General features: G+C 40.3%; 1 protein-coding gene across 3 annotated transcripts; it reads left to right on the top strand.

Annotated features, from left to right (window-relative positions):
* On the top strand, positions 1-22,683 carry LOC113016225 (sex comb on midleg-like protein 2). Of its 3 annotated transcripts, none has more exons than XM_026158899.1 (15): positions 1-106; positions 2,751-2,863; positions 3,321-3,350; positions 3,835-3,905; positions 4,886-5,120; positions 6,145-6,233; positions 6,324-6,567; positions 12,478-12,743; positions 14,170-14,263; positions 14,349-14,552; positions 14,637-14,798; positions 16,724-16,852; positions 19,263-19,484; positions 20,326-20,489; positions 21,196-22,683. In XM_026158899.1, exons 2-15 carry the CDS (start codon positions 2,842-2,844, stop codon positions 21,319-21,321), a joined length of 2,058 nt encoding a protein of 685 aa, XP_026014684.1. In that variant the 5' UTR covers positions 1-106; positions 2,751-2,841; the 3' UTR covers positions 21,322-22,683. The 3 variants fall into 3 exon arrangements, with proteins under 3 accessions (XP_026014684.1, XP_026014681.1, XP_026014682.1); XM_026158896.1 differs by having other exon boundaries at positions 19,260-19,484; XM_026158897.1 differs by lacking the exon at positions 1-106 and adding an exon at positions 121-235 and having other exon boundaries at positions 19,260-19,484.
* Positions 22,684-22,980: the final 297 nt, after the last annotated feature.

Raw genomic sequence — 22,980 nt, 5'->3', positions numbered from 1 at the left:
TCTTTGGCATATATTACGTACGTGTAAGGATACACTACATTCGTGAAAAAATGGCAGCTGACGAATAGAAAAAAAGTGGATCTTCAGTCGAAAAAAGAAGGCACTTGTAAGTTAATACTTCAGAATGAATGAGTTGGAGTTTGGGGAAATTATCCGTGGAAGCTTCTCAATCCTGCCTACGTGCGATTCTCTCCGATACTGTGGAAGAAACTGTTCTCAGAGGGTTAACGCTAAGGTTAGCCAACCTAGTTATTAGCCAGCAGCGGTAGCTAACATACAAGCAGTTCCAGTTGTCAACATTGGGCCTAGACTATTACCTGAAACCGTCAATGTTACACAACAGAGAGCAGAGATGCATCATATATCATATATACATCATATATGGAACACTTTAAAACTCGGCGTTATGATAAATTAATTAAATTATACCTTCCTGCCTCGACATGTAGCCTCGCTAGCTGTTACAATCCAAGTTAACATTAAAAGGCTGGTGGGTGAGGCGACATAACCAGCTGATTTGAGAGTAAAAATTAGAAAATGTAGTTCTGGCTGTAGGTAATTATGAGGTTATAAATGTAGGTGTTGTGAATAATAACCTCTTGGGTCGATGTAACGTTAATTTAGCTCATAGGCGGGGCGTTATTAGCGTCATTATAATAGGCAATTCAGCGTGGCTAATATTACCTCAATGACTGAGACCGTGTTTCTACTGTAAATTTGAGGGGAGGGCACGCAGCTTTTATTTGCTGACCTAGAACAGCTGTTGTGCTTTCTTTATACCAAACTCACTAACTTACGGGACTCCTGGTGGTGGAGTTAGTTACATTCTACAGATGTTTTGGGAATGAAACTGAGGGAATGTACACAAAGTTGCAGACTGTGTCGTATGGGCTGTCCCACCACAGGCCCGGTTGTAGCTGAACCTCATGAAAAAAACCCACCTTGTACGAGGCTTCCTGTCTCCGTGGGAGTGACCCATTACTGGAAAACCACAATACTGTACGCGAAAGAGGTTCTGATGGTTTTTTACTTTACGAAAAAAGGTTGATTTCCGTTTTGCTAACCACAGTATCCTTTGCCTATCTTCATACTTTTACTATGTGGGCTATTTTTAGGGACATCTCCACTATTCCTTTAAAACTATAAGCTCATGCCTGACCTCCTCAGAATCAACTGGTTTTTTAGCATATTAAATGCTAAATGTCAGTTGAGCTGATTAGTAACTTAAGGTCTGCTGATTTGAGTCCCTATTCAGATGCTGGCATCTCCTCTCTCTCTGAGATGACTGTAGATGTAAACAATTGTAAATGATCTCACATAAAAAGGAGCATAATGAACTAAACGCTAATATTTAGAAGTTTAATTTGTTCCAACCCATAAGCAGCAGCTGCTGTGATTATTTCAGCAGACTGAGGAACAGCTGGAATTAACATCTGCACATTAGTTCTCTAAAAGAATAACACAGGGATGGTTAATATAGACAGAGACAGACTCTCGAAACCTCAGAACAAAAGCTGTTCAACCTTTTATTGTGTCAGTTCACAAATACTGTTACAGTCAGTGCCCACAGAGTAGCTGCAGTAAAAAAAAGGTCAAGATAATTAAAGTTAATATGCACTGAAAGAAAAGGTCTCACACTCCAGTCTGTCTCAGCCTTAAAGGTGCACAGGGATATTATTAATAACTGCTCAGTACTAAAATACATATTGTACTTAACAGGTAACATTCCCTTTCAGTTCCCTACAGCCAGTTGGAAATTATGCAAATTAGGGGAAATCTCTGATGGATCAAGCAGAAGTAACAACCATTTGTCAATATGCTAATCATGTAAGAGAGTGAGAGGGAACATCACGGCACCAAAAAAGGCTGCTGCAACAAACCTGAGGTGCACAGAAATTTAGATTGGATGGTAGAGATTTAAGAAGGCATTAGGTGAAATACGTGCCATGTGGGCTCTACCTGTTGCATTGCCCTGATTTCATGGCTGAATACCTTCACTCACTCCAACATGGATCTGTCACTTCATGTTGATAATGGTGGCGTTACCGCTTCGAGGATCAGGAGGATTCATGTTTGTTTTTTTTGTTTTCTTTCATTCTGCTGTAACGGATGTACCGATTAAGATTTTCATTTTCTGATATCACTACCATAGATGTTGATATCTGCTGATACCAAATATCTGTCTGTGATCAATAAATAACCTGGTACTCTGACACTGAGGAAGACTGGGACCATTCCCAAACAGTAAAAACCTGACCCCCAAACCTGACCGTTCTTCCATGCTGTGTTAGCTTCTTCTCGATGAAGTTAACACAAAACAAAGATGTCATATTTGCCAGATATTCAGTCCAGATACTAGTTTGGTGCATCGTTTTTTTTCTCTATTCGTTTTTTTTAGAGGTCTGCAGGCAGTCGTCTGCATTTCTTAAATACCCATAATACTTCACTCTCTGTAGCCAAATACCTGCGCAAATAGATGTAGAAGGAGTATAATAAGTCAGGCTTTAGTTGTCCATCCCAGTTTCTCATTTGCTAAATTGCACATCTTTTATTCCTCTCTTTGAGTCTTATGCTACGTAACATTTGAAGTGGGAAGCTGGAATTCCTAAATTCACAATTGGAATTTTCAGCTCGAACACTCCCTGGAGTTGGATGTTCTGCTTTGGACAAATTGCCTTGTTGTTATTTCAATATTTTTAAGGCGTTTCTGTCTTGTTTCTGTCCCAAATGATCCATTTTTGTGTTTTCAGGACAAACTTTCAGAGAATACGGAAACAAGTCGGTTGATCATCTGGCACCTTGTTCATCACCATAAAAGTGCCACATTGGTCATCTGTCACCATGGGGAAAACGCCGCTAAAAGGCAAGGACCTTTCATTTGTTTGAGGAAGCTGGTACTTGTGCTTATACAAAATGGAAAAAAATGGGTTTTTTTTCATAATGTAAAAAAAAACTGGTAGTAGTTTCCCTCAGATGTTTGTAAATGTTTGTTACACAGATTGTAGGGTATGTGGCGCCCACCCAAACAAGTTTTGGCTTGAGCCAAAGAGGAAAACCACCCATATTGTGACTAAATTCATATTCTAAATTCATATTCTTCACTTATCCTAGAAAAATTAACTTTTTTTGTTTATAAAATGGCTATAATTAACAGAGGGTGCCTATACTCTATTGCATTCCATAATTATGAATATGTTCTGTGTTCAGACTGTAATTTAAAGCTTGTAATATAAGTTAAATTTATAAGGAAAATGTATTGTAATGCCTACATTGCCTGAAGTAAGATATAAGGGTTTTCTTGTTGTCTTTGTAATTTTTAGATCAGAAAGAAGCCAAAAAAGAGAAATCAGGTATGACCCCTTCAAGTTTTTTTTTTTTAAATTGTGAAAGGATTCACTTCATTCTCGTGTTTAACTCTCAGACATGATGAAGTTGATGAAACACAAGATGCACTCTAATAGGTATTTATGTAATCAGAGCAGGATTATAGTTGTTTTATGTAACTTCCTCATGAGCTTTTAATGACAAGCCATTGCAACAGAGAGAGGTTTGTTTGTATCACATACTGCTAAACATCCACAAGAGATGTTCTTCATTTCTTGTCATTATTGAGATTTTGTTCTCAGTGTTTTAAGAAATGAGAAGCTCAGTTGTGTGGCTTGTATAGATGGACTAAAATCATGGTATAATGTCACATTTCACACACTGATAAACAGTTTTATTTCAAGCTTTTGCACACGGATATTCATTTCTGTAATATTTAATAATTGATATATTTAATAGATGAAATACACTTTCATTTTCTCACATCGCTTTCTCGTTGTTTCTCTTTAGATGCTTTTAGCTGGGAAGAATATCTCAAGGAAACATCATCGATACCAGCACCAGCAACCTGTTTTCGTCAGGTATGTCCTCCTGAGTTTATAAATGCTACCAAAGTCATGGTCATGTGACTGGTTTGGTTTGTGTGTTAGCAGGATTACTGACAAATGTATTTATTTGAAATAACAAAAACTGTGATCATTCTGGAGTTGTTCTCAAGAAAACATTCCAGAGTAACCTGGACCTGCAGTTTTCAGCCTTGGAGGAAGTGAGCCCCAGCTAGTCTAGTGAAACATTTGCTGAGGTCCATTTGCATGAATATAGACCCAGTGTCTTAGAGGAAAATGTAAATGTAAGGGATATCGCCTCGCTGAGTGACACTGGAATCGGGAAATAAGATGAAGTTTATAAATGGCTTTGGCCGATGTTAATCAGCTGGGTCACATCAATGGTGCACTGACTAAATGTTTCAACGGTCTGATGAAGGGCTGAAAGACTGTTTTCATGCATGAACTCTGGACCGGTACGCGGCTGTCTGAGTGTGAGTGCAGCAGTCCCAGTTACATGCTGCTTAGACCTGCCAATCAGATCAATTGTTTCAGACAGGACAAACAGAGGGCCTGCACCAAGTGTAAAATAGGCTAGTGTAAGATAAATAAGGATTATTTTGAATTGTAAATCATTCAGAGCTACTTTAGTAGAATCTAAGAATCTAAGCAAATACAGGTCTAGACAAGCCCTCGATTGTGATTGTTTGTGTGGGTTTTGCACCCTTTTTATGTGGTTTTAACAAGGAAGTGTACTGTGAATCACAGCAGAGCTAGTAACAAAGCTGTGGGATCACCACTGAGTGAGGTTTCAGTGCTGATGTATTTGGATTCAGGCAGTTAGGGACAGTGATTCAGTAAATTCTCTTCATTTGGATACTTGTTTTTTATGCTCCCAACACCTCATACTGGGTGTACTGGGACAGCTTTTGTTAGACTGTATAGAGAGTTCAAAAACATGTTTGTTTGCTGTGATTACAGCAACCACACTCGTGACATTTTTCTGTTATCTTCAGGTTAGAGTCCCACCTACCAATGACTTCAAGGTGGGAATGAAGCTTGAAGCTCACGACCCACGCAACTCCACCTCAGTTTGCATTGCCACAGTGATGGGTATTACTGGGGTCCGTCTGCGCCTCCGTCTGGACGGCAGTGATAACAGCAATGACTTCTGGAGACTAGTCGACTCCTCTGATATCCAGCCTATCGGCACCTGTGAGAAGAATGGAGATATGCTGCAGCCGCCGCTGGGTAAGGATTGGAAAGAAGCACATACAAGGTTTTGATTTTATCTTTAGTAACAATACACACAACATGAGCTGCAAATTATTCAATAAGGAAGACTTAACTCCCATGTCATCATTATTTTGACTTTGTTACAACCTGAAGTCAAGACAATGTCAGACATGTGAAGAATTATGTTTGGAATATTTTTAAAATAGAAATACATGGTGACAGGATTGCTTTCATCATATTGTACATCTTTATTTAGCTCATATTGGGCCTCTGTGCAGACCCCCAGTTTATCTTTTGTCTGAAACAAGCTGTTTTAGTGCGTATTCTGTTTAGCTACCCATCACAAACAGAAGATTTTTTAGCAACAGAGCTGTGTGCCTAAATTGACTATTTTAGGAATATCCTGTCTCATTTACATCATCAGTATTAAAGAGTAGAAAAAACTGATGCTGAGCATTTAGAGTCGCCTGAAACCTAATAAACAAACTTCCCACAACGAGGGCCTTACGTCACAGTATTTTTAAAAAAGTCTATTTTAATAAACACTCGATACATAATCTATCTGTAGATCAAAGATACAAGTTAACATGATTCAAATGCGTGATTTAAAATGCAGACAAACTCTTTTGTTGCTGTGTTTAAAAGCCTGTCAGCCCACAAGCTGCTGACTCGACTGATGGCAACAAAGTGGAGAACAAGAGTTGCTTGATTCAATTTCGCTTTTAGACAGTAGAAAATGAGCGAGCTCGGAGAAAAGTGGGTGAAATCTTCGGACTTTCTGGTATGTTCTGGAAATATGTTATTTGTTCCAGCTATCATTGAAGTGCTTCCGTTGACTGTTCGGGGAAAATATTTAGGGGTTGCAGAAAGGTCTAAACATTTGTATGGATGGATGGATTGTGTGGAATTTTGATGTGAACATACCATAATGCTGCCTAACAAGCAGCACTGACTAAATAACAAGGTCTACTAATAACAGTAACTTCTGTCTTCTGCATTAGTTCAACTTGGTTTTAAGCCTAAATTCCTGTCATTTCAGGATTTCGGATGAATGCCTCCTCTTGGCCCATGTTTCTGCTGAGAACCTTAAATGGAGCAGAGATGGCACCAGTAACAGCCTTTAAAAAGGTTTGTATTACCTCTGTAAACCTTTTAAAAAAGTATAAAGTATTTAAAAGCTGCTGCAATGACGAATGAGGACGTTGCCTTTATTTCCAGGAACCACCAAGACCCCCTCAGAATAGCTTTAAGCCAGGCATGAAGCTGGAGGCGGTGGACAAGAAGAACCCGTACCTCATCTGCCCCGCCACAATTGGAGAAGTGAAGGGCGATGAGGTCTTCATCATGTTTGACGGTTGGCGGGGCGCCTTTGACTACTGGTGCAAGTACGACTCCCGAGACATCTTCCCGGTAGGCTGGTGCTCCCTCACTAAGCACAGCCTTCAGCCACCCGGCAACAGTGGTAAGTCTTCGACTGAAGGGGGCAGCAGACATCTGCGCATTCCTCACTGCTGTAAATAATGCGGTTTGAGGCAGATGCTATTGTTTGTAATCAATCTTTCATTCATGCTCATTTAGTTGCAGCACACTCCTCCTCTCCCCCACACACCAGCCCGGAAATTACACCCACAGTTAGATAAATATAAACGCAATTAACATTAATCATGTTGTCTTGTTGCTTAGTCTGACAGAGGAAAATATACACAGGGTAATTTTTAACAGGTGCTGAGCACACAGTAGAAAAGGCTTGAGGTTTGCCTCTGTATGTGTGATTACATTACATATAAATGCACATATTTTAGAAGAATAACAGATTTGGATATGTGCATGAATATAGATTTTAATATGGATTTCAGTGAGTGATATTATGGCTCTTAGAAGTTATATAAAGGTCTTTTACACTTCTTCCACCTCTCTCTGAGAGATGAGAGGAAAGAAAAAATATAAACCACCAAGTGACACCAAGTGACAGGGACCAACCAATCAGAGGACACAGTCACAGGTGTACTGCTTAAAAAGCACAGCTGCAAACATTCCCATTTTATTACTGGAAAATGTAATCTTCCAGTAACCCTCCATTTTACCATTTCTGTCTGGAAAATTGGATAATTTGTATTTCCCTCAAACTGGAATACATCCACCCATAGGTTTCATGTCTTCATGTGAAGTTCCTTAAGTTTACTTTTTCAGTCTATATTAGAGCAGGGCGATATGGCCAAAAATATTTATCACGATATATATTTGAAAATTTGCGATAACGATATAACCGACGATATAATTGATGCGAGACAAAATACAACTCCACAACATTACTAGCGCAAAAAGACAACCTTCCATTTATTTTCACTTAAACAAGAAGCTGGTTTTTATGTACATTAAAGCTTTATAAAAATGTATCAGTGCAAATGCAAATTCCTTGCTGAAAGTTTAACCAAAAGGCATTTCCAGTAGAAATGGGCTGACATATCCTGATCATAACCATATATAATATCCACTGAAGTTAAAAAGAGGTGCTTTGCAACATTAAACTGCAGTGTGCAGTACGCATTTTTCGGACCATAAGGTGCACGGGATTATAAGGCACATTAAGCGAAACAAAGCAGTCAGATAAATCAAACTTTATTAAACTCATTCTTCTTGCTTCCTCCACTTCTGTACCATTGATTCATTAATGTTGAATTCTCTGGCAGCTGCTCTATTCCCATGTTGTTGCAGTATATTAATGACTAACCTCATATTGTGGATGGATTATCTCAGTTGTTCTCCTGACTGAAGTTTGGTCCGTTTACAACATCCTGCCATGCGATTGCATTTGTCTCTAACCATGAAGAACCTTCACGTTAACTTTTATAAGTGGAAACGTGTTAGTGTTCGTCCTCCAGCTTCACTGTTTATGTTATGCTAACATAGCTGTGTCGCTAGCGATCACGTAGCACATCATTATATACCAGCTAGCCCAACTTCAGTAACCCTACAAACATCACTGCTGTTTAGTTTCCTGTCTTCATTTATGTTGGAAGTGATAGCAGAGCTGTACGTTTGATTTTTTTCAGAAATCTCTCAGTCAGAACATGCTATATCATGCTTAGGTAACTAGCGAAACTAGCGAGCTAACTTCAGCTAGCTTCCTGCTAACGTCTAACTCCGTTAAATGTAATAACTTTAGTTTTCATGGATGCCTGGAAGTTAAACTTCATAGTTACACCTGGTAAAGCAGCAATGCTGATCGTTTTATTAAAGATGAAAGAATTTAGACAGTTTTTAACTCTAAGTGATGCTGCAGTGTTGTTTGACCTGAAGAATACGGAGTTTAGGACCCAGATTACTCCCAGATTTAAGAGCATCTTAGTCCGACAAATATGACAATAACAACGGCTGCTTGCATGTTCTGCAAAAAAATGTGCTTTGTCGTGTATCTGACGGACAAACACCAAACCAGTTCCACATCACGGAAGTTGCACCATTTTTACAAACCAATTCTGGTTCATCTGTTTCACTCAACAATCGGCCATGTGCGTATGAAAACAAAGGCACTGCGCATGCGCGTTTTACTCCCATTCTATCGCGATATTTCATTTTCCTATCGTTGCCTAACATTATACCGGTATTACCGTGAACGGTATAATATGGCCCAGCCCTAGTCTATATATACAATCTTCACAATGCATACTGTATCAAACTGTCTCCATACGTGGCAACCTTACACTCAATTCAAGAGGAATGTCTGCAGCTGATCGCTGCACTGGCAGAAGAGCTGGATATTGAATGAACTTGCTATCTTTCTTAACTGTTGCCTCACCACAGCACAGTAAAAATAAAACTATGAAACATGTACAAATTGTTCAGAATGTGCTGCTTGCCGGATATATGTGAGATGAGCTTCCCAGATCAATGACTCATAAGTGAAGAAGCAGCTACTTTTGGCTGCTTGCTTATTCATAAGGCATTGCTCCACATGTTTGATTTGGTGACCTTCCTAATGCAATCCCAATCCTACTTTCTTCCAGGATTGAACCAGGGATCTTTTGCTTGTTAGGCAAATGCTTAACCCACTACACTCCCAAGCAGATTTTCCATCAAACTAGCTGAGCTAGACAAGCAGTTCTCACTGTGCTGTCCCCATAAACACTATAAAAGATGGATGTGAGCCACTGTGATCTCACCTGTTAATTAGTGCAGTCCCGTCATTAAACATAGAGATGAGCGTTTTCATCATTGCCATCTTGGTTTTTTGAAATGTGACAAGAAAAAAACTACATGCCGATTGGCTAATGATTTGTCAGACAAGATTAACTATTTTGCTTTTCTAACTGTTAAAATAACTGTAATTTTACAAAATGAACCTAATGTTTTATTCAATGTGAAACAAAATAAATGAGCCCATGAACTCATCAGGAAAGTGTTTACAGAGCTCAGGGCTGATGATTTCTCTGTAGACTTCCACAGAACTCACCCACTCAGTCACCGCACCTTGACCCAAAAACTACCTAACTAATGCTCAGATTTGGCGAGTGTGAAGAAAGGGTTTTATTTAACCCAAGAAAATAAAAATATATATCAGAAGTACACAAGAATATGAAATAGGTATAGACCTAAAAATGTACAAAACAAGAACGTAAATAAACAAACTATAAAGTAGCAGAGCAAACCATTCTAAACAAAAAGGGGTTAAACTATAGGAACACTCACTAAATTTCATGCAAAAAAAGTCCATTGGCCCCATGCTGTTGCAGAGGATGGTTTGGTCCTCTTATTAACAGCTCCACCCTCAACAAGGGAGCAGCAGATTGGTAACTGAAAAGAAAAAGTAAAGGGAATTAATGCAACAAATAATCAAACTGTAAGTGTGGCAACTATATGTGGCAGTAATGCTGAAAGGCTCAAACCTCAAAGCGGTATACTTGATTTATATGTTGGTTGAGGAGAGTGGATGAATATTACCATTTTACCGTTGTTATTTCAGTTGTGTGGTTGTGATTATGGCCATCTTAGGCTGGGTTGGTGGTTTTGGTGGTTATTCAGTTGTGTTGTTAAACAAAGGCGGTGGGTATTTCTTCACTAAACTCTCGGAAGGCTTTATAAATGAATCCATATGGCATTAAAGTGGAAAGTCAGAGTTTAGCTAGAGGACAAGCAGATAAAGCACAGAAATGTCCTTCTTTTTTTGTGGGTGGGTGTGTGTGGGTGGTGGGGGTGTATTGTGTGTGTCATAGGCGAATGTTATGAAATCACCCAGAATTAATGGGATGCTGTGAAGTTGTAGCTAACCATAGCACCAACAGCTTTTGTTTGTGGATTTTTTGGGTGGATTTTGATAGGTGTAAGATATGGCAAATGGCCTGCATTTGTATAGTGCTTTACTCAGTCCCTAAGGACCCCAAAGCGCTTTACACTACATTCAGTCATTCACACACACATTCACACATATCTTCACACTTCTTCAACCACCACAGTCCTTAACCGTCCTATCAGCATGCAGTGATAGTTAATGGATAAAACTGGCTTCAGTGTAAGAACAGTTAAAATGCTTTGAAATTGAGACTGTATTTACAAAAACTAAACTGACTTTTTGTCTACAAGCTGTTTTAAATAATTATTTTAATTTTTAAAGAACCATTGAACAATCTGCATGCTCCCATTTATTACGGAGCTTCTGGCCAACGCCTAAAACCTGCACTTTCTCCAATGGCCAGCAGGCTGTAACTCCTCTGGCTGTAGAAAGTGGTCAATCTGTGACTGCAGGGAACTTTCCTGATAACTTTCTGGTGTCAGCTGCTGGTTTTAACTCATATTAAATGAAACATGAAGGTCGTTTTGTAAATTGTGGCAAATATTTAAGTTAGAAAGGAGGATTATCTGGGATGATTTGCCCGTCAACAAGTCCTCAGTTTCCCTCATTCCTGACTTCAACATGCAGAGCTGGTGACAGGAAATGCTCCACAGCCATTGTTTTTACAGTTGGATTAATAAGAAGTAGACCGGTAGTCCTGCACTGCCTCTGATTGTGAGTTTGTTGCTTCACACACAACATGCTCAATCTGGATCGATTTCCTTTCTACGGCGCTGCTATATCATCTTAATGTCTACTTTTTGACGTGGTCCTCTTTGTAGACTGCAGCTAAGTTCAGAAATGAGAACTTAGCCGCAGGCTCGGGGCTTCTGACGCTTCTGAGAGCGTCAGAAGCCCCGAGCCAACAGTCGTAGGAGACGAGCGGTGTATTGTGTGTGAAGCTGCAGATCAGTATGGAGGCCTGTTACGTTTGTGTGCGTGTCTGTTAGGGTGGCTGGGATGAAACGGACAGAATTACAAGTGGGAAGGGAGGAAAGCAGCAGCAGGAAAGAGGAGGAGGAATGGGATTTATATTCTTCACTACGTACCTGTTTACATGGAAGAATATATGTTTACATAAAAGCTGCTCAGTGTAGTCTCTACTGCACCAGCACTCCTTATATAGTGGATAAGATTATTAACCACAGAACAGATGAAAGACTTAAAGCCCTCTTTAGTTTTCTGTGTCATACATGAGCCCCGAGACTACTTTAAAAGCTGGAAAAAGTCTTTCCCTACCACTATTTGGTCTGTGTAGAACCTTGAAAAGCATTTTTATCACTTGTTTCTCTGCACGTTGCTATTGTTAGGTATTCTTTAGTACACACACAAACACAAGTATTTGATACATGGGCTGTTGCTTTGTGTGGATATGTGGTAGTTTTTTTTTTTTTTGTTTTGTTTTGTTTTTTCCAGTATGTTGAGAGTTTAGAAGAAGGGAAACAGAAATCACTGCACATATAAACACCCACCAAAACCTGTGAACTGGTCATTCTGGCTTTGTAGCTTATTAGCTGTTGTGTCTGTGCTGTTGGTTAGAGAAACACAAAAACTGCAAAGATTACAGCATTTCATGAAACTTTCACTTGGTGAAATTTTTTGTATGGATCCAAAAACACTTTGTTTAAAACTGGCTTCTGTTCGAATGATACACAATATTATTTTGATTTGGGGTGCTCCCTGTGTCATTTTCAGTAACATTATGCTATCCTATCCTAGGCTGGCACCCAGAATATTTTTTTTTTTTAAATTTATTTATTTTTTAAATTAAGAAAAAACATTCAGCATGAGTTCCTATTTATTTGACTGGGAGCCAGTTCAGGGTCCAGAGGGTACTGGAGGCAGCAGTAAGGTATTTTTGTAGTGTTTGAGCGCTGACCCGAGGGACCTGAGGGACACCCTTTGACAACCCTGTCCATATGCATGACCTGCATGTCATCTGTTTTGCTTTCGTTTTGTTTTTTTAGTATCCTATTTTTACATTTTTATGCACGTTTTATTCCAAGGACATATTTTCATTGACTCCATTTGTTTTTCTTGCAGTTACTCTGCCGAAGCACCTGCAGATTCTTCCCTCGTCGCCCTCTAAACCGAGTCGGCGATCCATGCAGTCCCCCTACAGACTCCCCAATCCTCTGCCCCCTTTGCCGGTCAGGAAGGGGGTCAGAGGCCGTCGGCCCAAAAGCGAGACCATCGCTCTCCTCAAAGCGGTGGCCGAGGCAGCCGCGGCCCAAAATGGGTCTGTACCTGAAAACACACAGCTGGTACCCCGAGTTCACAAGAAGAGAGGACCCAAACCGGGAAGCAAGGTGAGGCCCAGCTTTGACTGTTTAATCTGTTATCAGCCACACATTTTTATTAAATTTTCCCTTTTACAGCACACCCAAATACAAAAGCCTATAAGAGAACAATTAGTGGGCAAAAACTCATGTATGACAATTCAATTTGAAAGGTATCATCTTCTAGTTTAGGAAAACATGCTTGATTAGCACAAAATTAATACACAAGCTACGTCAGTTCAACTATCACTAAATCCTTTTTGTTTTTGGGCTTTGTCATTATCATTATATCTGAATCATACTAACTAAAACATGCTTCATGCCAGAACTATGGACAATGATCCGAAATGTTCAAATTGTTGCTTTTTTCACTTTTCTGACCCTGAAGATTCTAAAACCGTTTATCACAGTCCAAAACATCTTCTGATTGAGGGACTTACCAGCGTTATATGCTCGACTGAAATCCAGTCAATGTATCCATGTTGGAATGAGAAAGCGATTGTCCACAATCATCAATGAACGCCAATAATGGCTTCATTTTCACAGGCACAAAATAGATGCAACAACTGGGAAAACTGCCGTATAACCGCAGCAGTCCTGAAATGAAAACGACACTGAAAATGTGGCAAAAATTCCTTTTTTTTTCCTAGGCAACAAGCTCAAGAAAACAGTACTACCCAACAACAGTATCGGGGAGTTTTGTTTCCTATTTTCCAAACAATGTGGTTAAACAGCAAGCAGTTGATGTTGTAGGGCATTATTTACATCTTTGAATAATTTCATGAAAAACCCCAATGTTCTTTTAAACTGCGTGTCCTGACAAAGTTACACATCAAAATTGCTTCAGTTTTTCCAGGTCTGTGTGCTGAGCTGGTAACTGTGGTGATTATGATTTCTGTAAAATGGACCAAATGCAACTGCAGTTGTGATTGGCTCCTTGGACTATGATTGTTTGCAGATTACATTTTGATTTGTAATGAGAGCCTGGAAAGGTGGAAGTATGCTTCCATAAAAAGAAAACAAAGCTCTTCAGAATCTGCCTGTAATGTGTCCACACTGTGAAACCTTTAAACACTGAGCATTGCTTTAACCGAGCTTAAAGCTTACAGCAGCATGTCATCACTTTAATGTTTTATTGTGTAATGCATCAGGTGCACCCCCTTTTCACTCACAGTGGTGCACTTTTCTACCCAGTTTATTTCAGTGAGAGCAGGATTTTCAAACGTGGCTCTGAAAGATGTAAACACTGCAAAGGAGGGCATGTATCTAAGACATTTAACCATTTTTGTCAGACTTACAGCCATAATGCAGACACTACCCTCATAACTTTTTTTTTTTTAATTCTTTAATCAAGGTTATAATTACTGCCCTAGCACACATATACACCCAGAACTAAGAATTAGCTTTACTTTAACATTCCTTATTGTTAAATTGTTTATAAACATCTGTTTTTCAGAGAAAGCCCAAAATGATCCAAGGCTCCACACAGCTGCCGAGCATCCAGGTGCCACAGGAAAGTCCTGCCAACCTAAACTCAGTGGTTTCGACAGGTAAACGCTAACGGCTCTACTGGTGCACAGAATGAAAGCTCTCATTTGAATGTCTGATTAGTTCAGTGTGTCTGCGTTGTTTCAGTGTGTGTGTACGTTAATAAGCACGGAAACTGCGGACCCCACCTGGACAGGAAGCAGATGCAGCATCTACCTGACCACTTTGGACCAGGTCCAGTGAACTCTGTGCTCCAGCAGGTCGTCCAGTCATGTATAGACTGTGCATACCAGCCTAAAGTCCTGCTCAGCGCTCTGCAGAATGACTCGGGCGGAGGGGAGGTCGTCAAAGGTATAAAGTTGTTCTGTTATTGTCACCTTAGGCAGCCGTGCATGATGATTGATAGAATACTAAAACATGTTCTCATCACCACAGTGAGAACAGATGGTGGAGTCCGTGTGGTCAGGCTACCGTCAGCTTCCAGTGCTTCCTTTGTACTGCGCTTCCTGGAGACCATGTGTCGTCATCTGCAGTGCGACAACCTGTTCAGCAGCCAGCCGTTCAGCCACTACTCGGCTTACGAGAGGAAGAAATCAGGTAAAGCCTGCAACTTTTTATTTTTAATAGCACTGTTTACAAATTGCTTTTACAGAATACTTTGACAAACCAGCAAAACAAGGATGGTAAATTCAAATAAAAAGAGACACAAGGGCAAACAAATCCAGTTTAAAATGAAAAATTTAGAACAGAGGAAAAATATAAAGACAAAACTCCATCAGCTATAACAGAAAATATACCCAAGGAAATTTTCAGAAGTGAAACTTTCAAGGACATTACAAAATGATATGAAGTGATGGAGGATGATAAGAAGAAGATGTTACATAAAAGGAAGTTTAGTAAAAGAAGGGATGTCAGTGGGCCACATCCCCCTCAGGCAGGTTGTTCAACAATCAAGGGCTTCTAATGCAGAAGGTTGATCATCTTCGTATTTAATCCTGGACTTTGGAAGCAGCAGGAAGACCTAACCTGATGATCTAATGCTACGAACGGGCAACAATATGGGGTCAACGTTTCTGCTGTCTAGAGAAAGGTAGAGAAGCCAGGATCAGGGTGATGGAATACTAAGAAGAAGAAGGTGTACTTTATTGGTCCCCGTGGGGAAAATCCCTCTCTGCATTTAACCCATTCACTTAGTGAAGCAGTGGGCAGCCATTGGGCGCCCGGGGAGCAGTGTGTGGGGACGGTACCTTGCTCAGGGGTACCTCAGGGTAGCTGTTCAGGGGAATCGAACCCCCGACCTTCCGATCATGGGGCCGCCACTCTACCTACTGAGCTATCCCTGCCCTGCCTTACTACTAAAACCAGTAAGAAACCAGACTGCTGCATTTTAAACCAGCAGTAACGCAAGAGTAACGTCTCATTTGCACCACAAAGAAAAATGTTGCAATAATCTGGAAGAAGAAACTCCACACATCCATTAAAAAAAGCGAGAGTTCTGTGTGATTATCTTTAAACTTTCTCAGATATAAAATGAAATGTGGAATTTTGAATTCGCCATTGTTGAAAAAAGTGGAACGTGACGGACAAACTCTTAGCACATCTAAATGAAGGTGGTGTAAGTTTCTGTTCCTGTCACAGAAAGGTGAGAGCATCTCAAAGAATCCTACAGCCACAGATGTAGTGCTCTGGGATTTATTTCACCTGTGTAAAGAACATGAAATATAGATTCTGTCCTGTGTGGTCCTGTAGTTTTTGCACATACAGTAGTTGAGGTCTAAGATTAAGTGGTATGCTGTGAGGAATGTCCATGTATACAGTCGTATATCACAACTTTGGACTCATTTCCACTGCTAAAAAATCCTCCTTAACCCTGTTTAGTTTGTGCAGCTGCTGGATGGTGGGAATAATGAGAGCATGACACATCAAAGCTGCTGACTGACTGCAGTGAGATTAAAAAATTGGGGGAAAATCCTGATTGCTTTCTTGTGTGGCTCAAACCACAACGATCTACCAGTGCAGAGGACCTACCACCTAACGATTGACTAACAGTCAGTAGTAACCGGTTGTGTGGTTTCAGCTGGAGTGGGGATGCCAACAGCCGTTAGTTCGAGTGCGTCATCTGTTGGGAGGAGCTGGCTAACACTAACATGGTTCCAAGAAAGCTAAAGAGGCTCTTGGAACCCAAAGATCCCTCCTGAGAGAAATTTGGCCCTCTTCAAAAGATGGATCTCAAACAGATGGACTAAGAGTGTTTGTTAGGATTGTGTGAAAGAATCTGATCAGGCAATGAAGCATGTAGGCTAGTGGAGTGACGACACTCTTGGAATAAAAATGGCAGGTGTCTTGTTAGATCCAGATTGTGCAACTAGGCTGTAGATAAAATCTGACAGCGCAATCAAACTGAGAACTAAAGACATCTCAGAAGCCACACAGTCATCTTTTTACTGATATTTGAGCTTGTGTGGTGGTGTAATTTATACACAAACCACTGGTGTGAGTTAAAGTGAGTTTCTGTGTTTCAGTGAAAGAAGAGGTGATGGACGCGCCATCACTGGCAAGAGGGAGTAAACGAAGTCTCTCTGGAGTCTCTCCACCGTATGCAGCGCCGCTGTCTCCTAAACATTTACGTGCTGAAGCTCATCCTTCAGAAGGTACAGCTTTCCTTACGGATCTTATCCCGAAGAGCGGGATTATGTAATCTGTTACGTTTGTCTGTTTGTTAGCAGTCTACTGTTCAGTTTTCATGATATTAGATTTGTGTGATGGTGGGCAACGCCTCAAGCTGATTTCATTTTCAAGTTCACACCTAAATCAGTTTTTTCATTAAAATGCCCTTTGACACCAGAGTGACGTCATAACCAGCTGACATCAGGATGTAATGTAGTTATTTTTGAAAATGGCAGCCAATTAAAATTATTCAGAAACCTTAATTTGTGGAAAAACGCAACCTTGTATAAAATATTTTTTTATTTTTTTGTAATCGGTAAGCACACGTTTTTGACTCTGTATGCTTATTCTTGGTCTCTGCTAGGCTAGCTTTGCGTGATTCTGGTCCTGTCAAACAGAGCTGGTTGAGCTCACTTAGCTGTCCCAGTGTTCCCAGACTGGGAAGTCTTCAGTGCACAAACAATTAGAAATCATCCCAGTAAAGTGACGTTACTGAATCACTGTCCTCACTGCCTGAATCTGAATACATCAGCACTGTAGCTTCACTCTATTGTGACCCATAGCTCTGCTGTTGTTAGCTCTGTTACTGCTGCACAGTACACTTCCTCATTAAAAGCAGATAAAGAGTGCAAAGCCCAGGAAAACAGTTATAATCTCAGTGTTTAATTAGAGCCTGCTAAGATATTAATGTGGTTAGGAGTGCCTGTTTGGGCTTGTTTCAGCTTACGGGAGGGGGCTATTATCCTCATTTCCACTTCTTTATTTTTATTCTTGAACCCAGCTAGAATACTTTGTGAAATGGGCCCACTGACAGCAAACACTTGTTAATTGATCGTTACTCAGTCACCGTTAAAGAGAAAAATATGATAAAGAGAAAATTCAAATGGTTTTGGAAAGAAGAGAAGACGAGCTTTACAGAAATAGAGTGTATTGTGGTAGTGCATAGCACTCGCAAGCTACTACTGTCTGAACGCAATCAGAAAAATCAGCTCCACCTCGATCTTACCCAGTGTTGCCAACTCCTCAGTAAGGAAAATCGCTATTGGCTGTCCTAAAAGTCGCTAGAAATCGCTAAATGATGTCATCGCCTAATTTGCATAATTGGTCATGCTAATGTAATTGTAACCTATGTTGTAGGAGAGAGAAATAACATCGTGGAAAAGACATAAAGTGAGTAAAAAAAAACGTCCTAAATGCATTTCGAAAGATTTTAGAACTATAAATAAAATTTCTTTTACCAATTATTGCTTTTTTTTTTTTTTTTTTTTGTAATGTCACAATTCCAATCCTCCTCCTTTATCCGGGCTTGGACCAAGAAAAAAGTGACCCGAAATAGGCACTCTAGTGGAGTTACTGTGTGTGTTTGTGTGTTTATAAGTAGTTTTAAACCTTGTGATCCACAAAACATCATAACAGTAAAAGAAGAACTGACTCCGTTACAGTCAGTGCGAGAGCTGCGGCTTCGCTCATGCGCGATTCATTTGCCGCTTGGACGCATAGGTGTGAACATCTCCTGCCCTGATAGCAGCTGGGGGAGGACTATCCTCCGCCCGTAAGCGCTTTGGCACGGGCGAGGTTCCCACCGCAGCACCGCTGCTTGTTGAGAGTAAGAGCGATACGCACTTTCACGTCAAAAAGCCGTCATAAATAAGTCTCCAATAACACCAGAGAAAGTCGCCAGATTTGTCGCTAGTCTCTTTTTAGAAAAGAAGTCACTAAGGGGGTCTGAAAACTCGCTAAATATAGCGACAAAGTCACTAAGTTGGCAACACTGATCTTACCATCTGTGCTTCACATTACTTTAACTCGGCCATTTTGGGCTAGAAAGAAAATTCCATTAATTCCTGAAAAATTAGTTTTACAACCAAAATGACAAAATGGGTACAGGCAGCCGGTGATATGTGGGTGATAAAGGATTGAGGCAAACTTTCCTCTGATTGGCTGCCCCTCAACGGTCAAGGCTAACCCCCCTGATTAGGTTTTTGCTACGATTTGTGCGTTGAACTTTGAAGATTGTTTATTTGTCACATGCATAGTTATACAAGTACAACACGCAATGAAATGTGACCTGCGGAGCGGTCAGGAAGGCGTCTGGACGTGTCTGCGGCATCTTAAAACGTGTAGAGAAACAAAATTAAGCAAGCAGTGCGCGCAATGACTGTGCAGCCAGATCTGTGCGCCTAAGATGACCATATAAAAGAGATCCACTGTATGACCTCATACTGAGCCAAAAGTAGAAAAAACTGTGGACGTTTAGACGTCTCTGAACCCTGAGCTTTTGACTCACAGGGATTACTTTTACAGACGCTGATCTGCAAATTCACAATTCTGTGTGTGTTCTTTCTGTCTAAAATGACATTTTAAAGTTGTGCATGTTGTTTCTCTTTCCAGCAGAGACTCTGCCCCATGAAGAGAACGGCTTAATAAAGGAGCAGCGCTACATGGACTCCGCCTCCAACTCCATGACCCCGCGACCCCAGACTATGCGGAGTTTCTCGGAGTACCACTCCCAGGCCAGCAGCCTCTACCATCACAGCAGCAGCAGCACACCGATGCGCCGCCTTTCATCTAACCCTGCAGAAATGAGCTCCACACAACCCCTCAGAAGAGTCGAAGGTAGAGAGAGAGCTTGTGTGTGTCAGATACACCTGTGTTTTCAAAAGACTTTTAAATAACACAATATAAAAGGTGCTCTGCTGCAAATCTACATAAATCATAAATGAATCATGTACTTATAAAGTTGTAATCAGCTGTTCTCCAATGGTTCAGACATGAACTTCACCATAGTGGCGAGCAGTGCGTGATGGGTAGTCCCCACTGATGAAGTTAAAGTCAGATCCTAAGTGATCCATGTGTTAATGAAGTTACTATACCAAATGAGTAAATAGGGGAAACTATCACAGACAAAACAGGCATGAAAATAAAACATGCTTATTTTTGTTTCTCTCACTTTGACCTCCAAATAGTTTGTTTTGGGGTTTTTTTTGTTGTTGTTGTTGTTGTTGTTTTGTTTTTTTTCACATTAGCAGACTGTGAGCTGTTGTACGAGGTTGAAGCTCCAGCTGTGCATGACCCCAGCATGTTTTGGCCAACATAATAAACACAACTTGTTACCAACGGTTCATCAACTAGGAGGCTCAGAGGATTTGATTCTTATTATGGTCATTTGTGCATCACTAGCAATACCACATAAAAGGTTTTTCTTTTGATGAATGGAGCCTGATCAGCAGTTTGTGGATAGCTTATTTAATATTTGTGAGTTACAAATAAACAACAGTAGCTACAGATTAAAACTGCCGCTGTCTTGGATCGTTGTGTCAGTGGGGCAGCTCCAGCTTTCTGAGATGGAAATCAGACATGAGAGTTCCAGATGAACGTAACCTGCCAGTCACTCTGTAATTTGCTACTGGAGTTTGAACATGAGAAGAAATTAATTCCATTTCAATGTTTTGTGCAGCTGCCAGCTCCACCACAGGTCCCGAGGCTCTGGCGTCTGAGAGGGAGAGTCTGCAGTTCCCCAGCAAAAACCCCTCCTCCTGGTCCATCGAAGAGGTGATGCAGTTCGTCAGGGACGCCGACCCCACAGCTTTGGCACCTCATGCTGAGCTCTTCAGAAAACATGTAAGTTAATGAAAAATGTATCCGATTTTCATTGTTTGTATTCATTCATTACTCTGGAGCTCGTTTGTGGAGAACCATCTTGAAAGGAAGTCTGTAATTTCATTGCTTTTTCTCCTTCTTCTCCAGTTTCATTCAATCGCACATCTTCAACTACCCACAGATGGCGGCAATAAGCCCGTTTTCTATCGTCTGTGATCTAAATCTGAAAGGAAACTTTGCAAACACTCTATTTAAGGCAGCTCAGGCTAAGATGATAAAGATGGCCTTAATTTAACAAGATCTAGAATAAGCTTCGAGGTTTCCATCGTTTTACCTGTGAAAAGATGGTCATGGTTATGTTCAGTTATGAACCTCATTTTACTCCAGCTGTTACAACAATCTGATAAAGTGAAAGGTTTGGGCACACTCTCCTATTCATTTATTAAAACCTTTGACAGATATTGTGTCTGATTGTGAAGGCAGTGTCACCTGGGTCTTTATCTAACACACTGTGCACCCAGCAGACTTTCTGGGTTGGAGGCAGAGCAGCGAGATGCACTTTCAGCATAAAAACCCCACAACTGGGGCCTAACTCACTGCTGAAGACCCCCAAAATATTTGTTTTCAATTGGAATTATATATATTTTTTTAAATTACTGCATGGTTATTTAAGCTAATGACAGTGTTTCTGTTTTTCTAATACAAGTCCCGGTGTCTGTTTCCACAGGAGATTGATGGCAAAGCTCTGATGCTCCTGCGGAGCGACATGATCATGAAGTATATGGGTCTGAAACTGGGGCCCGCACTGAAGCTCTGCCATCACATAGAGAGGCTGAAACAAGGCAAACTGTAACTACGAGATCCCGGCAGAACCCACGAGCAATAAGCCCCGAGAGAGCCGGCGTTTGCATACTGACTCATGGGGCACACAGGGGTTACATGTTACTCCAGACTCCACCTGGAGGGAGCGGATGGATGTTACAACGTCATCCCGACTTTGCGAGTGGAGAAAGTGTGCCGTGCATTGCTGACACATTACCTCATCCCCTCATCAGTGAACAAAAAGCTGTTCGGCTCTCATAGACATGCTGACTCTGAAATCCCAAAGGAAAATAATCCCCGTAGTGTTTACATTGCACATGTGCGCACATTTTCTTTCTTTCTTTTTTTTTTTTTAAATGGAGGAGAAATCTTTTGATCCTGGTTTTGGATCCCCCAAAGATGGTGAATGTTTCTTCTTATATCAATTGTTATTGTTAAATCGATAAGGAAGGGTTGGTATACCGAGAAAAAGATCCATCAGATATTCCTCCACAGGGTTTGAATGCTATTTTTATTTTATTTTTTATCATGTATAGCGGTTTATCTGCCTGCCTGAAGAATATGAACCCATTCCACTTCTTTCACACGAGCTTTCTTTGCCTTGAACTTTGTCGGCGTCAAGGCGATTATGTTATATTCTGATGTTTCCCACGAGTGTCTGGCAGAATCAGCTCCTGCTGCAAGGCATTCTCGGTGGTCTCCAAACCGTCTGCATCCCAAGCACACGCCAGTTGAGGGTTTATCAATTTCAACGGATGGGAATGTTTAGGAAGTGCAAATCGGACATTTCTAAGGGCTTTCTTTGTTAAGTTTGACTTAATATTTTTATCAGTCGTGTCATTTAAGCTCATCGGTCCGACCTCAGTGTTGTCACTTTCGACCATTACAATCACTGTTAGCAATGAAAACAGATGTGTACAGTTTTATGGGTTTAACCATGAATATCAGCGACAGAATGTACATTTTGTAGAAACGTAATATTTTAAGGAAATAAGTTAGAAATGTGAAGATAAAGGGGGATGGGGGTTCTTCTTTTTAATAGTTAACGCAGTGCTTTTAGTTCAAATACTCCCAGTACTAAACTCTGCCTTGCTTTACCTACAATATTTCTCAGGTTTATGTGATCTTTGTTAGTACAAGATTTTGTAGCATACTGTTTATAATATACTTCCTGTTACCCTCTTCCCTTACTTAAAGACTTGTGCCATATAAATAGTCAACACATGATCCAAGTGCTGTTGATTTCTTTCCCTTCTTGCATCTTCTTTAAACTACTTGAAAAAAGTGTTGCAAAACATCACTTGTCCATTACAAGTCATCACACCAGATAAACAATGTGTTTATGATGTTGTGTATTTTCTCTTCTTTTCTATAAACCTGTCAAAAACAAAAAGATGTGTTGTTACTGACTTTTTCATCTGATTAACCAGGATCACATATAAAAGCTCGCTGTCAGTTTTGCTGATTTAGGAAAATGTTTTAAAAATTCAGGAAAGTGAGAATTTCTGTGTATTTAAAACAAAAATGTTATAGTTCGGTAATTTTATTGATAAACTCCTCAAACTTTGATTTGATAAGTATCTGAGGCTGAGACCACAGGACTGTAAAACATGATTATTGGGCTTCATTTCTGTACTGAACAGTCATTTTAAGATTAGCTAGTAAATAACAATTACTTAATGTTGTTCAT

The sequence above is a fragment of the Astatotilapia calliptera genome, chromosome 23 (assembly GCF_900246225.1).
Source record: "Astatotilapia calliptera chromosome 23, fAstCal1.2, whole genome shotgun sequence".
NCBI classification, from domain to species: Eukaryota; Metazoa; Chordata; class Actinopteri; order Cichliformes; family Cichlidae; genus Astatotilapia; species Astatotilapia calliptera.
This window is presented reverse-complemented; position numbering and strand designations above follow the sequence as displayed.

Coding starts and splice junctions, on each gene's coding strand:
- LOC113016225 (XM_026158896.1), top strand. CDS start 2,842: ATGGGGAAAACGCCGCTAAAAG. Junction 3,351..3,834: donor AGCCAAAAAAGAGAAATCAG/GTATGACCCCTT, acceptor GTTTCTCTTTAG/ATGCTTTTAGCTGGGAAGAA. Junction 6,234..6,323: donor CAGTAACAGCCTTTAAAAAG/GTTTGTATTACC, acceptor CTTTATTTCCAG/GAACCACCAAGACCCCCTCA.